Here is a 15462-nt window from a genome sequence, read left to right as displayed (position 1 = left end):
TGACACTAACTTTAATCCCAGTGATAGTAAAATATGGAAAAAATCAACACTTTTAAAAATTTTACTCTGGAAGCTTCTGTCAAAAATTCATTAATTTCCATAAAAGTTGGACAAAGTTCTGGATGTTTTAAAAATTTTAACCACACACTAAACCAAAATGTTGATGCTGCCGCCACTGAAGACTGAATCCAGGATTGCTATGTCTCGCTTTTGCTACATAAACGTCGCAGACTAGACAAAAATATCATGTTCAAAATTAATAGGTGACAATTTTTTATCATTTAAGTACATAAAAATTTACATCTTGCAGAATGCTAAATTCATAGTACAAATGTTTACTCTTTTGGTGATAAATATTACATTTGAATGAACAAATTGATGTTTTACTAAGCAATGCTCAAAGATATCATCATCTGATTATCAGAACTAAAAAGACTTGATTTGAATTCACGATATTCACATTCTCTGCAACAAGTTAATTCCATACTTATTAGTTGTTACTTACAGAATTACTTTTTATGATTACAATTACATTAATACATATCTCTATAAATAAGAATAAAAATAAGCCAAAGACATACCTATAATATCACAATGCCCAATTAAAGTTGAATGAAATCAAAAGTATTCAAATCAAAACACACTCAGCAACCTAATTCATGCATGCTTCCACTTTTTAAAGTATACCGCAGATTTATTATTTTTCGTTGGATACCAATTTTCGTGCATTTCATCATTTCAGTTTAACCACAAAATAAATTATTCAATGAAATATAAATTTCTATAGGCTTATATGCAAACTTCCACAAAACCACAAATTCAAATATCCAAGGAAATACAATTTTTTATCAATCCATGCAAATTAATACCAACATAAATAATTGAATCCACAGTACTAGTTTAATAAATTAACCTATATACCTGTGAAGCCTTGTCTTTGTGCTGCTTTAGATAGGTTGTTTCTATCCTGTATTCCTTCACAGTGGAATCCTAGTAAAGCCAAATTATAAATCAGACGGAAATTCTTTATGAGACTATAAAATAATTAATGGATTCATCTGCAGATTTTGATTGTTTTTTTGTAATTTATTTCCAACTTTTGTAGACTGTATTTTAGAGCTTGGCATATTGTATAGACACCTGTCTACTGTTGAAGACTGTATGTTGCCCTTTAGATGTACTTTTGTTGTAAGGTTTTTGTATCTTTGATACCTGGCATCTCCTTTTCAAGGTATCAAAAGTATTAACCAGGTATAACATTTCAGTGTATGTTGCCGTCTATTACACAGCAGAGAGCCTCTATGTGAAAAATACATTTATTACCCAAATAGTGTGTGTGCTTAATTTACTGGTAAATAACCTTGATTGAATGATGAAGATGGATAGATGATTAACATACAGCTGAAAATATTGCATACATAATCTGGATGATAACATATCTTCAACACTGCTTTGTATTTGTCCAACTTTATACTGTATGTTTGTTTGTTTGTATGTGTTTAACACCACTTTCAGCTGCTATGGCTATATTATGGTGGTCTGTTTTTGTTGTTGGAAGAAGCCAGAGTGCATGAAGAGAGCCACCAACCTTCAACACGAAAAGTGATAATCCTTGTAAATTAAGATCAGTCAAACACACCTGGTCTGTTGTTTCTTCTAATTTCTGTGCATTTTGCAGAGAAACATCAAAATGAATTCATTTTTGTGACACGGCTGCTAATGAAATCCGTAACCTTCCCCATCGCAAGGCAAGCCAAAACTACAAGATCACCTAGGCAATTACTTTGAATACCTTCTATTCAGTTGTGATTACATAACCTTAGTGGCAACACACAGTTCTTTTATTCTAAGCTACTGAACTATATATATTCTAAAAAGAATTTGTTCTTTCTTCTGAACCACAAGGAGCTGTGTATCAGATTGAAATACAGAAATTACACATCATATACAGTGGTTTTGTCTAGTGTACCTGTAACCCTATGTTAACTAGATAATTTTGCTTCGACAAACATTTGTGATGTACAGATAGAGATGACAATGTCCACCCAGATACAATATGGGGAGATAAAGAAGATTTAGCAGAAACATGTGTTCTGTCAATTTTACAAATTTTCTATCAATTTCCAAAATAAACAATATAATTCTATGACATGTCGGATCACAGGTAATTTCCAGTCACACTTTTTTTTTAGTTAATATAACACACCTGTGACATTTTGAGTTTTCTGATTGTTTCCAGAGCTTTAACATATCTTGTTGAGGCAAATATGTCATCAAACTTGTCTTTTAACTGCTTTCCTTCACTTAAAGGCCTGAAATAATACATACAAATTATTGTTTGTAATTAAAGAAATTTTACAATGGAGATGATTCAATACAAGGAATGCATTTGGGACTGTTTATCATTCATATCATTGACTTAAATTATTTAGATCATTTTTTGTATCTTATCCATTGTCACATTTAATCTTAATCAACCTTTCAAGTGTTACCTATGGCAAAGGTATTTGATAAAGGCAGTGATCTATGGGTATTTACTTTTGAATCATTTTTGTCCTGGTTGTAAATAATTATTTCATCCCCTCCCCCTTTTTCATAAAGTTTTTTATTATATTAAAATAGAATTGGCCAGTTGTATAAATACTACTTAGTTAAAATGCACATCTGGTGCAGTATGATTGGTTTTTTTTATTAGTTAACACCTGTATAAGTGTAATGCAAATTCATCAGTAAGCCTTACCAATTTGCTTCCTCCTGATGACAGAAAATAACATTCTCTAATACAGGCTTAGATACACCTAATGCTGTAATCATCTGAAATATAAACATTAGTGGAATAAATCCATTATAAAAAAACTCTGTCATGATTGCAATATAGGAACAAATGGCTCGGGAACATGGTTTAAATCATGCAAAAATGTATTTATTAATTTACATTTTTTTCATTTTATTTTTTATTTTTATTAATGCAATTTTTGAAGAATGGACAAAATGCGAGATTAACAAGCATTCTGAGAGTATCGCATGGCAATACATAGTCCCCTACCGGTTAAGAATTCAATGTACTGGAACAAATTGCTAACTTAATCTATAACTTTGCATGGTGTAAACTATATAACAAATATAAAGTCAATATCTTCAAGCATGATGAAAAAAAGTGTGGAAAACTGATTATTTGAGTGAATTTTCTAAGTCCAAGGACCATAACTCTGCACAAAATCATCAGACCAGAAAAAAATTCAAAATTGATCTTTAATTTGTCATGATAAAACTATACACCAATTATCAAATCAATATCTTCATGCATGACAAAAAAATTGCGGAAAACTGATTATTTGAGTGAATTTTCTAAGTTCAAGGACCATGACTCCGCACAAAATCATCAGACAAGAACATAATTCAAACTTGATCTGTAACTTGTCAAGATAAAAGTATATTCCAAATTTCAAATCAATATCTTCAAGCACGAAGAAAAAAAGTGTGGGAAACTGATTTGCCGGACAGACAGACAAGAGTGCAAACCTAAAGTTCCCTTCGACTTCGTTGGTAGGGGACTAATAATATTGATTTCAGGAAAATCTGCATACAGATATATGTATCAGATATCAGAATGAGAGTTCTTATTATTGTGATAATCACCAAGTCTCATTATTAGCATTAATAAAAACCTCACAATTATTTCAGAATTTAGTTTTTTTTTACAGTGCATCTGTAGATGAACTGCTTCATGATCTATAAAAAATTTATTTTTTTATTTTTTTTATTTCCATTCTGTCACCTTTTCTAATATATGATCAGGCATTTTGATTATGTGTTCTTGTGCACACCCATAGCCAGGGAGCTTTCAGATAAACCCCCCACCACCATAAAGCAAATAAAACTAATAAAGACTATTAAAGTTGAGGTTCAGATTGAAGTTTGACTGTTAATCAGAGACCCAGGGTAGTCAAGGTCATTAAACACCCCACTAGTAGTAGAGCTCCAGGGTAGTCAAGGTCATTAAACACCCCATAGTAGTAGAGCTCCAGGGTAGTCAAAATCGTTAAACACCCCTTAGTAGTAGAGCCAGGACCCCAAAAAAAACCCTGAGATATACTGGTATTACAGAATTATTACTTTTTAATACAGATTAATTTCTGGTATAAAGCACATTTAGAACTAGTATGAAGTGTAAGGCATCTTTATCAATTTCAGCACATTTAGAACAAATTCCTGTAATGAAATTTATTACCTCTTTATCAATTTCTGCACATTTAGAGCTGATACTTTTCTTCTCTCCAGCAGCATTTCTTCTGGTTATAACACCATCTAACGTCTTTAAGGTTACTTGTTTCAACTGCATAATGAAGCAATATAATTGTAATCTACCGGTAAGTATTTGAGTATGCATACAGTCACGAAAACAATGTTTTATCATAGAAGTGCTCAATCATTTTATGGTAAGGGGCTCCACTGTGAAGAAATATGTTGTGATCCCTTTACAAGTCATATTATCTTCTGGAGTGTTTTTAAATCAGTTTATATTACAATTTGGATTGTCACAGTTCATATGTTGAACTAGCACATATTCTAGAGGTAGATAAATTCTATCATGTCTATATACAACTTTTGAAAGATACTACAATTTCTAGTAAATACCACAATAAATATATTACCTTAGCTGTTTTGGCAAAACCGTTCTGACTTTTTGGTCCTAATGCTTTTTGATTTTGTACTTTATTTGGCTTTTTAATATTTTTTTATTGGAGTGTCACTGATAAGTCTTTTGTAAAGGAGACTTTCATCTGGCATACAATATTACAAGCCTTGTATCTTTGATAAGTTTTTTTTTATACTTACTTTGTTAATCAACTAATCATCTAGACTAATGGTCCTATCAATATGAGATGTAATTTTCATGATCTCCCCTTATAAAGATATTACTTACACCCATCTTACCTTCCATTCTACATTGTATGTCACCTATTCTAATACACAATCAGGAATTTTGTTTTTGTGTTTCTGTTATAAATTTATTCCCTTTTAAAACAGATAAATGTTAGAGAGCCAAACCTGTATTGAGCAGTCACTCATGGGAAGTACCAAAAGTGACCACTCAAGAGATGTGACCTTTAAAAAGAGGTTCCAAAAAATTCTGATTCCGACATTGCAGCAAATTGTTTTAGTGTTTTCAATAAGTAGAGTTATCGTTCATGCGAGCAGACATATAAAACATGGCAGATTCCAATTCTGTAACTTTGAATAAAACATTTGAAATAGTTGATATTCCTGTCCTATTAATACTTATTTCAGTGATAAATTTTTTTCTTGGAATTCCACAGTATTCTAATATAAATATCCTGATTGCAATTATGATCCTCTTTGGTAAAACTGATTCAAGTATTCCAGTTTAGGGCCTTTTATAGCTGACTATGCGGTATGGGTTTTGCTCATTGTTGAAGACCATTCAGTGACCTATAGCTGTTAACTTCTATGTCATTTGGTCTCTGGTGGAGAGTTGTCTCATTGGCAATTATACCACATCTTCTTACTCTTATAGTAATGAACAACCTGAATCAGTATTTATGCCAAAATTACAAAACGTCAATACATCTGTTGTTATTATAGAGTTATACTTCTATCAGAGCATTATATACAAGTTTGTTATTATTTGAATGAACAAATAATCTTTAAATATTCCAGTGTGTATTTTAAATTTTTAATTATCCTAATCAAGTCATACATGTACATGTAGCACCTCACTACAGAACAAAAAGGTTTATATTACTTGTATAGAACAATCGACTAAGATTAAATCCACTCAAATCATGCATAATTACTTATATGACAATGGATACAATAAATTCAGAAATTTTGGCAAGCGTTTTCAAAATTATTGCAATTTAGAAAGGAAATTGCAATTTCAGGAAATGCTGCAAGGTTTAATTTTGCTAAACATATCCCGTTGCAATTTTTGCAATGATAAAAACAGAACAAAAATTTGTGAAATTTCAGTTTTTGTACCTTTTGAGTAGCAGTCATACTACGCTGTACTATGGTCATTTGCCCTGATACATCATGGAACTGTAACCTGATTTGAGCCTTTACTTCTCTTTCATTGGCAAACTGTAAATACAAATCAAACATTTGAACAATGATCTACAGAGCCATTGTCATGAAGAGTAAATCCAAAGTAACTGTGTTGATAAAAATATAATGGTGCATCCATGCATAACAAAATATTGACCACAAAACTGTCATGTTTTTCAGTTTATTGTAGTGCTTTATCTAGAACTGAATAAGGGCATGGTAATTTTTAAACATTAATTTTTTGCCAAATAGGGCACATTAATAAAATAGTAATTTACACATATTCAGTGTTTCCCATTAAAAAGATATATAAATTTAACAAAGTAAAGCTGGAACAACAACAACAACAACAACAACAACAACAACAACAACAACAACAACAACAACAACAACAACAACAACAACAACAACAACAACAACAACAACAACAACAACAACAACAACAACAACAACAACAACAACAACAACAACAACAACAACAACAACAACAACAACAACAACAACAACAACAACAACAACAACAACAACAACAACAACAACAACAACAACAACAACAACAACAACAACAACAACAACAACAACAACAACAACAACAACAACAACAACAACAACAACAACAACAACAACAACAACAACAACAACAACAACAACAACAACAACAACAACAACAACAACAACAACAACAACAACAACAACAACAACAACAACAATTCCAATTCTGGATAGTGTGTGGAAAGAAGGATTGTTTGTACACTTCTGTTTTGGTGTAGATTTGCATCAGTCTGTTTGCACCTCTGGTTCGGTTGTCACTTTTGTTGATGATGCTGTCGGTTTCTGGTATGGAAATTATGCCATTGACGGCCTTGTACATGATCAACAGGCGATGGTCCTTACGTCGTTCTTGTAGTGAATCCTAGTTAAGAAGCTGAATCATGTTGGTGACACATTCAGGGGTTTTATCTCAGTAGTTATTACAGACATAACGGGCTCCCCTTTTTTGTACTTTGTTGAGGCGGTTTATGTATTAATCAAGTAGATCTAACCAAAAGAATGTTTATATGTGTGGAATGCGTAATTTTTCCTTTTAAAATCAATATTCTTCTGTTAGCTGTGCCATTCATGCGTCTGTAGTCGTTATCGTAAGAATCCAGATTTCGTTCATAGCTGGTCCGTTCCCGATGAATCCAGACTCTGATCCGTAGTTCGTACAAATATTTCAATGGCGGACGAAGAAAATTTACAAAAATAAACAATGTTTGGCATGCAATTTGGAAAGGAATATGTTTTTAATGCAATAAATGTATTACAAATTTACTTCAGGCAACATTTATCACGTTCTAATGAAGTAACAAACTTATTTTGCCGAAAATAAGAATGATTTGATGTACGCTCTCTAGTCTCCCGGAAGTGGTAAATATTGTTTTCTTGAAATAATATGCAACCAACTTAAGTCAATACTTGTTGCCCTTCGATCAGACAAAAACCCAATACGGCAGCCCGAACTTGATCCTGATAACAGTATAGGACACATGGCATCAAATTTTTCGAGGAAAAAGGGCATGGTGTCAGGAAAAAGGGAATGGCGTCCCGCCATGCTAAATTGCTTTAGATTAAACACTATTATTGAGACGCTAATGCTTTTCAAATCACCTGTTGTCTTGTGGTGGTGTGTTCCCTTGATGTTCATGGTGTCCTGGGTTTCATCTTTTGACGTAGTAATGAATCCAGACTTAAATTTTGTATTTGTTTTTTCTCTGTAAAAAATGTGTCAAATAGAAGTAAGACCAAAAATTAGTCATCTCAGGGTGAGAATAATTTGTCTTAGGGCAAAATTTCTTTCTGCAGATTGTTATCTCGTGAGGTAGTGTGTTAACAAATCTTAATAGTATTTTTATATCTCATTAAAAAGGAAAGTCCCTGAAAATATACATGTAATATTGCCATTGGACAATAAGCAAGCATCAATCAATCATAATGTATTTGACCTGTAAATAATCTCACCTTAGGATCATGAACAAAAGCTCCCCCTCTGGTAGCTCCTGGGGGCATGACACCTGTTGTTATGTACTTCAGTGCTTCTATTACAGTCTAAAATTCAAAGAAAGCAGTTAATTCCAAATTACTGTAAAATATTCTATGTGGTAATGGAAAGGTTACAAGAAAGACTTTGGTAATAAAACAAAGCTTCATAGCTTATCAAAAATATGGTATTTGTTCTATGATACATGTATCTTACTATCATATTTATCAATATTAGGAATACACAAGTTTCCTAATAAGACTTTCTTCCTGATGAAAAGTATAAAATGACCATCATACATTAAAAGTTTACTTTTTGAATTAGTAGATGTGTGCAAAGAAGCAAAACAACTTATAATCTACTGAAGTGTCACACTTATCAGAACAGACATACATAAATTGCATTAGTAATAGGCACATGTTTCACAGTTATTTTTTAGTTGAAATTTATTTGGTAAACAGAAAAAAATTCTTTTAAATATAACATATGTATAATTTGTGTCGCTCCTATGTACTAAAAATCCTTCTTAATTCATACATCTGAATAGTTTCAATTTTTACAATATTTGATAAAATTTTGAAAAGTCTATCAAAATCCTTTAATATTTTCTTTCTTCTAAGTTTTCCACTGTAGAATCAAGGAAACATTTCTTCTTATCCTAACATAAACATGATCAATGCGATTTGTTATGTTAAGACCGGGTGATTGCTTATTAATCTGATTATCATACAGATCTTGTGTCCCCGCTTTGCTTACAAGAATCTGACAACACTCCATTCTACTTTCTGTTTTGGTAATAATTACAATAATAGCAGCCAATGAAATTTTAGCCATGAATTTTTTTATAGCATGGATCCTTATGGCAAAACATTTTCAGTTCCTTGTGAGTGAAGTATTGACACGGGATCTGTATTTCAACCAGACTAATTGCTCACAAAGCTTATAAAATATTACAACACTCACAGTTTTCCCAGTACCATTAGGACCCAAAATTAGAGTCAAAGGAGTAAAGAACTGTATAATTTGTTTTTCTTTGTCATCAGGTCCAAAACTCCTTATACCCTGGACACTCATCTTATCAATGGAAGACATGTTGATGAGATTATGCTGCGACCCCTAAAAATACATATAAAATACAGAAAAACAAAAAATGTTAGATCTACATTACCTTGATTACTTTTCATTTGAATCCAAAGAAAGCAATAAGTCTACTACATGTGTACCTGTCCTTTTCTTATCAAAAGTTCTATAATTCATTGTTACTGTTAAGAAATAAACAATGCGTTTGGAAAGGTTTTTTTAGAGTACATTTTGTACTATGTACATCAATGAATCCTAAACTTAGTTAACTGACAGAGATCATTTTGCTCAAAAAAAAAAAACCCAGAAAAAACAATTACATTGTACATCTGACATGACTAAGGATTCATTATTATTCATGAGATACAATGTATCAAAATCGAAGACTTTGTGCGTAAAGTCAAACCACAATTTTAAATGTAAAAGGAAGAGCAAAATTTCTATAGGCTTTAATGCAGACTTTGGAAAAAACCAAAATAAATGGGGAATGTGTCCATGGGACACAGATAATGCCACCGCTTGCATGTAACGTTATAAAGGGACATAACTCAAGAACTGTAATAGTGACGCTACCCAAATTTGTACTTGATCTGAGTTTTGAGGTAATAAGTATTGTGTATAGGTTTCATAACATTTGGTTGAGGCAAACTGAAGTTAGAGAACTGAAACGAAAAAATTCAGCAATTTTTCCATTTGTGAAGGGGCATAACTCTAGAACGGTAAAAGTGACGCCACCAAAATTCAAACTTGATCTGTGTTTTGTGGTAATAAGCATTGTGTATAAGTTTCAAAACATTTGGTTGAGGCAAACTAAAGTTAGAGAACGGAAACGAAAAATTCAGCAATTTTCCATTTGTAAAGGGCATAACTCTAGAACAGATAAAGTGACACCATCAAAATTCAAACTTGATCTGTGTTTTGTGGTTATAAGCATTGTGTATAAGTTTCATAACATTTGGTTGAGGCAAACTAAAGTGAGAGAACGGAAACGAAAAATTCAGCAATTTTTCCATTTGTAAAGGGCATAACTCTAGAACGGTAAAAGTGACACCAACCAAATTCAAACTTGACCTGTGTTTTGTGTTAATAAGCATTGTGTATAAGTTTCATAACATTTGGTTGAGGCAAACTAAAGTTAGAGAACGGAAACCAATTTTGGGACGTACGGACGGACGGACGGACAGACGGGGGCATAAAAATCAAATATCCAAGAAAATAAAATTCTCTTCAATCGATGAAAATTGCCACCCATGAAAATCAATTAATCAACAATATGTAAAAAAGAGAAATCATAATGGTCAAATCAAGATAAATAAAGAAGATATCTGTTCTCTAAATTAAATAAAATGCTTCGCTGAGCACAGCCTGATACGACTGCAGAGGTCAAACCCTGAACAGTTGGGGCAAATTTGGACACAATATTCAAGCTTGATACTGTCTGAATTTGGATTGTGATCAAATTTTTGACATAATATAGCTTTCTGATACAAAATAAATGTGGTCAAAGATCTTATTGCGCAATTGAAGATTTCTTCTTGAAACTTCGAAATTTTAAAATTTTGAAAAAAAAATATGAATCCCTTAAAAAAATTGGGAAAAAAATTCTTCTCCCCCCACTTTTTGAAACTCCCCTTGGAGCAATAACCCAAAAACTCAATCCCAGCCTTTCCTTTGTACTATGGAACCTTGTAGTACAATTTCAGAGAGATCCATACACTTACACACAAGTTATTGTCTGGAAACTAGAAAAATGCTTGTTTTTGGCCCTATTTCCTACATGTTTGGGACAATTAACCCCGAACTCAATCCCAGCCTTCCCTTTGTTATATGGAACCTTGTGGTACAATGTCAGAGAGATCCATACACTTACACACAAGTTATTGTCTGGGAACTAGAAAAATGCTTCTTTTTGGCCCCTTTTTGGCCCTTAATTCCTAAACTGTTGGCCCCCATAACCCCTGAAATGAATCCCAACCTTCTACTTGTGTTATTAAACATTGTGGTACAATTTCAGAGCAATCGAAATACTTATACACAAGTTATTATCCTGAAACTAGAAAAATGCTTGTTTTGAGCCCCTTTTTGGGCCCCCAATTCCTAAACGGTTGGGACCATCATCCCCAAAATCAATCCAAACCTTCCTTTAGTGGTATTGAACCTTCTTAAAAAATTTCATAGAGATCCATTCACTTAACTTAAGTTATTGTCCGGAAACCAATGTGTCTTCGGACGACGACGACATCATACCATTATACGGTCGTATAAAAATAAAAGGAGAATGTGTCTGAGGACACAAATGTTCAAGCTTTGCAATTTTTCAAGTTAAAAAGAGGCATAACTCTGGTAAATGACTCACTGCCCAAATTCAAACTCTGTCTGCTTGTTGTGGTTTTTAGCATTGTGTATGAGTTTCATAAAATTTGGATGCGACAAACTTTAAATTAGAGTGTGGAAACTGAAAAATTTGCTATTTTCCATATTATAAAAGGCATAACTCTAGGACCGTTAATGACGTACTGCCAAAATTAAAACTATGTCTGGGTATTGTGGTTCTTAGCATTGTGTACGAGTTATATGAAATTTAGATTGATTGATTGGTGTTTAACGCCACTTTCAACACTTTTGTGCTATTTCGTGGCAGTCAGTTTTTATTGGTGGAAGGAGCCGGAATGCCCTGAGAGATCCACAACCTTTGGTAGGAAAACTGACAATCCTAGTCAATTAAGAATGGAGTCGCGTGCACCTGTCTTGTGTGGAATTCCAACTCACAACCTCAGTGTTGACAGGCTAGTGATACAGTAATTCGACTACTTAAGACCACTATGCCACCGAGGCCCCTGTATAAAATTTAGATGAGGAAAACTTAAGCTAGAGTGCAGTAACGAAAAAATTAGCAATTTTCCAAGTTAAATAAAAGGGCATAACTCTAAAACAGTAAGTTACTCACTGCCCAAATTCAAAATATGTCTGTGAGTTTTGATTCTTAAGCATTGAGTACGAGTTTCATAAAATTTGGATGAATAAAACTTAAGTTAAAGTGTGGAAACTAAAATAGGACAGACGGAAAACAAAACGGAAGGAAGGTCTGGCAAACGGAAAGAAGTTAGCACAGAAATGGGTAACACTAAATTGTTCACTACGGCAGGGGCATAAAAACCTTTTAAAAATAAAGGCTTGATCCTTGCAGTTTTTTAGAAAGGCACTGGCTACAGTTACATTGAAATGTAACAATAATAAAAAAGTTATTGTTACATTGGAGACTAATTGCCGGAATGCAGGGTTGGGTAAGGAACTGATTAATTAGGAATGTAAAAATAATATTCGTGTCTACGGTTACGTTGTGTTATTGTTACGTTAGATTTATTAAACTTTAATTATAACCTTCTATAGTTTTGTTGCTAAATTCTTCGATATGTACTTGATATATTATTATTATTATTATTATTATTATTGTAAAGTCTGCAAAACCGACGTGCACATTGCTGCATCACACGTTTGTTATGGCTGCCTAGAGTGGTTTCACCAAAAATGCGTTGGACTGAAACATGCATCCAAGACAACATACGGGATGTGTAGAAACTGCCATTGTAAATAAAATTTTAAAAAATTGTATGCAATATTGTAAAATTCAAATAAAAGTTTTCAAGTTTTATTTTAATACAATTTACTAGTCACAGCATACATTGAAGTGCATTAACGTAACCGTAGACACAAAAATTTATATTATTGATACATTCGTAATAAATCGGTTCCTTACCCAACCCTGCATTCCGGAAATTATTAGTCTCCCATGTAACAATAACTTTTTTATTATTGTTACATTTCAATTAGTCCAAATAATTATGACGTCTTGAAAGGCTGTTTTAATTTTTTTCTGGGACGCCTCCCTACGACGTCATAATGCTGAAGCCATTTTTTCCGTCTGGACTTTGAAAGAGAATTTTTGGGGGAAACTTTGAGACCCAATTTTGGCATGAAATCTTCATTTACGGTTAGAAATTTTTGCAAAGATATGAAGTCTCACCTTTTGTGTGCTTATTGGTGCAAAATATTTCCAGAAATATCCAATAGAAATGATAAAATAAGATACGATTCCATTTAAGATGGGCAAATATTTATTTTGTTTTCAAAATGGTTTCCCTGAATTTCCAAGATACTTCACTTCCGGCGAATATAAATTATCAAACTCCGTAAATTTAATGGACCCGAATTTCCTGAACGTTCAATTTATTTTGTCTGGAAATTTGATTCTGCCCAAAATTCTCTCCCCAAGTCCAGAAAGAAAAAAAGGCTTCAGCGTTATGATGTCGTAGGAAGGCGTCCCAGAAAAAAATTAAAATAGCCTTTCAAGACATAATTATTTGGACTACATTTCAATGTAACCGTAGCCAGTGGCAGTGCCTTTTAGAAAAAGAAGAACATATGACAATATTTTTAAAGTAAAAACAGTGCCCACATAAACACCAAGAAAAATAGTTGCCTTCAAAAATGTTGACGGTCTAGTGATTTTCAAACGTTCGCAGGTACATGAATGTCCAATGTACCAAGAATTTTACTATTCCAGTACAAATTGAATTGTCTCCCTTTACTAACAGTTTACCACTTTCGTGACGGTGTCCCGTGGCACAATGAAGCACCGTTCTCACGTTAATATAAATTTATCAACTGAGCAAATAAGTGCTGTTAATTTAAAGGTCTAGGGAAACACCGCTACACTTCAAAATAAATATATTTGGACATCTTCCCGCGATTTTTTTCCAGTCTCACACGATAAAGCACTTCAGCAGATCACATCAACATTCCCAACGAAAAATGTTTTAAGTGTAAGATTTCCAAAAGAAATATTCTGAAGAAATGTACACTTACCTAGCATATGATATAAGCAGCAATGTATATGTGTGTGTTTTTGTTTACTTTTTATTCATTTTCAAACTTCATCACTTTCCCAAGATCGAAGAAGATTCTTGCAAGGGGAGGTAACTAAATTCCCGCTAATTTGCGTGCTGATTTTATAAACTGTTAGAAATAAAATATGTCCACGGTTAAAAGTAAAATAATAGACATATCATTCATTTCATTCTTTGTCGCTTAACTAATCAAAAGCAAGAACGGGGTAGATATAAACAACTTCCCTGTCTTCTTTGTGTGTGAGCTTTCGATAGAAACCCTCTCAGAGTAGTATAGTAATTTTGTAAAACAAATGTTAGTTTCCACCCTTCAAACACAAACCAGTGGTTAAAGCCGACATACATTATATATACTGTATGATGAACGTGAAGCTACAGCTAAATCATTTGATTGTGAACTTACTTCGGCGAATAATAGATTATTAAATTTATTAGCTACAGAGGCGGATCCAGAAATTTTCATAAGTGGGGCCAACTGACCGCCTAAGAGGGGGCCCGCTTCAGTCATGCTTCAGTGATTCCCTATATAATCAACCAAATTTTTCCCACAAAAGGGGGGCCGGGCCCCCTGCCCCCCCCCCCCCCCCCCCCTAAATCCGCCTCTGAGCTACTGTAAATATACGACCGGACTGCATGACGGCTTACCTGACAGGAAAATGTGTCTGACACACTGAGAAATTAAAAAAAAATGCACCAAGAAAACGTTTTACAAGATTTGAAACATAATTTTTTTCTACCGTTTTTCGATTTAGCTGAATGTGATGATATAGATGTTGCTTGGGATAATTTTTAGTGAAAAGTTTGAAGCGGTAGAAAATAAACATTAAGTTTAAAAGAGCTACGTTATGTCAAGGACGTATATTAGTATGCTTTAAGCATCTTTATGTATATACATACATATAACCAAGGACGTATAACTATATGCTAATTATACGTCCTTGGTTATATGTATGTATATATACATAAAGATGCTTAAAGCATACTCACAATTAAAGATAATCACCCTGAATCACTGAATGCTATTTTTTTTCATTTGCTGACTTAGATAAATATATTTTTTAGCAAAACAAATGGGTAAATTAATAATAATAAAAAAAGCTACTGATGTTGACAGTATTTTTCCAAACTATAACTTCGTCACACCAAACCAGTCCTCACAAAAAAAAACCCTTTAAAGGAAAATTAGCTAAAATTTAGACAATAAAATAAAACACGATTTTTTTCAAACATTTTTAAAAGCGGAATGTTGAAATAATATTTTGCTATTAGCAGTAAATTTTGTCGCTGATATATTATTGGTTTGCAAGACAATAATTCAACATCATTTGAATCCGTATGCATGCATCATTTGATCATTATCTGCATGGAGATGAGTAACGCATATGC

At 33.0% G+C, this 15462-nt stretch overlaps 1 protein-coding gene across 1 annotated transcript in view; it reads right to left on the bottom strand.

The window, feature by feature from the left end:
* The window catches only part of LOC127715627 (DNA repair protein RAD50-like), a 93183-nt gene extending 79049 nt beyond the window's left edge, over window positions 1-14134 (bottom strand). The window contains exons 1-8 of the mRNA XM_052221731.1: window positions 14036-14134; window positions 9053-9205; window positions 8071-8157; window positions 6004-6105; window positions 4232-4336; window positions 2741-2814; window positions 2207-2312; window positions 922-990 (exon numbers count right to left, since the gene is read on the bottom strand). Of these exons, the coding sequence (XP_052077691.1) occupies window positions 922-990; window positions 2207-2312; window positions 2741-2814; window positions 4232-4336; window positions 6004-6105; window positions 8071-8157; window positions 9053-9181 (672 nt within the window). The 5' untranslated portion in view covers window positions 9182-9205; window positions 14036-14134. The remainder of the gene's footprint in view (window positions 1-921; window positions 991-2206; window positions 2313-2740; window positions 2815-4231; window positions 4337-6003; window positions 6106-8070; window positions 8158-9052; window positions 9206-14035) is intronic.
* Window positions 14135-15462: the final 1328 nt, after the last annotated feature.

The sequence above is a fragment of the Mytilus californianus genome, unplaced genomic scaffold (assembly GCF_021869535.1).
Source record: "Mytilus californianus isolate M0D057914Y unplaced genomic scaffold, xbMytCali1.0.p SCAF_9, whole genome shotgun sequence".
Lineage (NCBI taxonomy): Eukaryota > Metazoa > Mollusca > Bivalvia > Mytilida > Mytilidae > Mytilus > Mytilus californianus.
The sequence above is the reverse complement of the archived record's forward strand: the minus strand, read 5'-3'. Positions and strand labels throughout refer to the sequence as shown.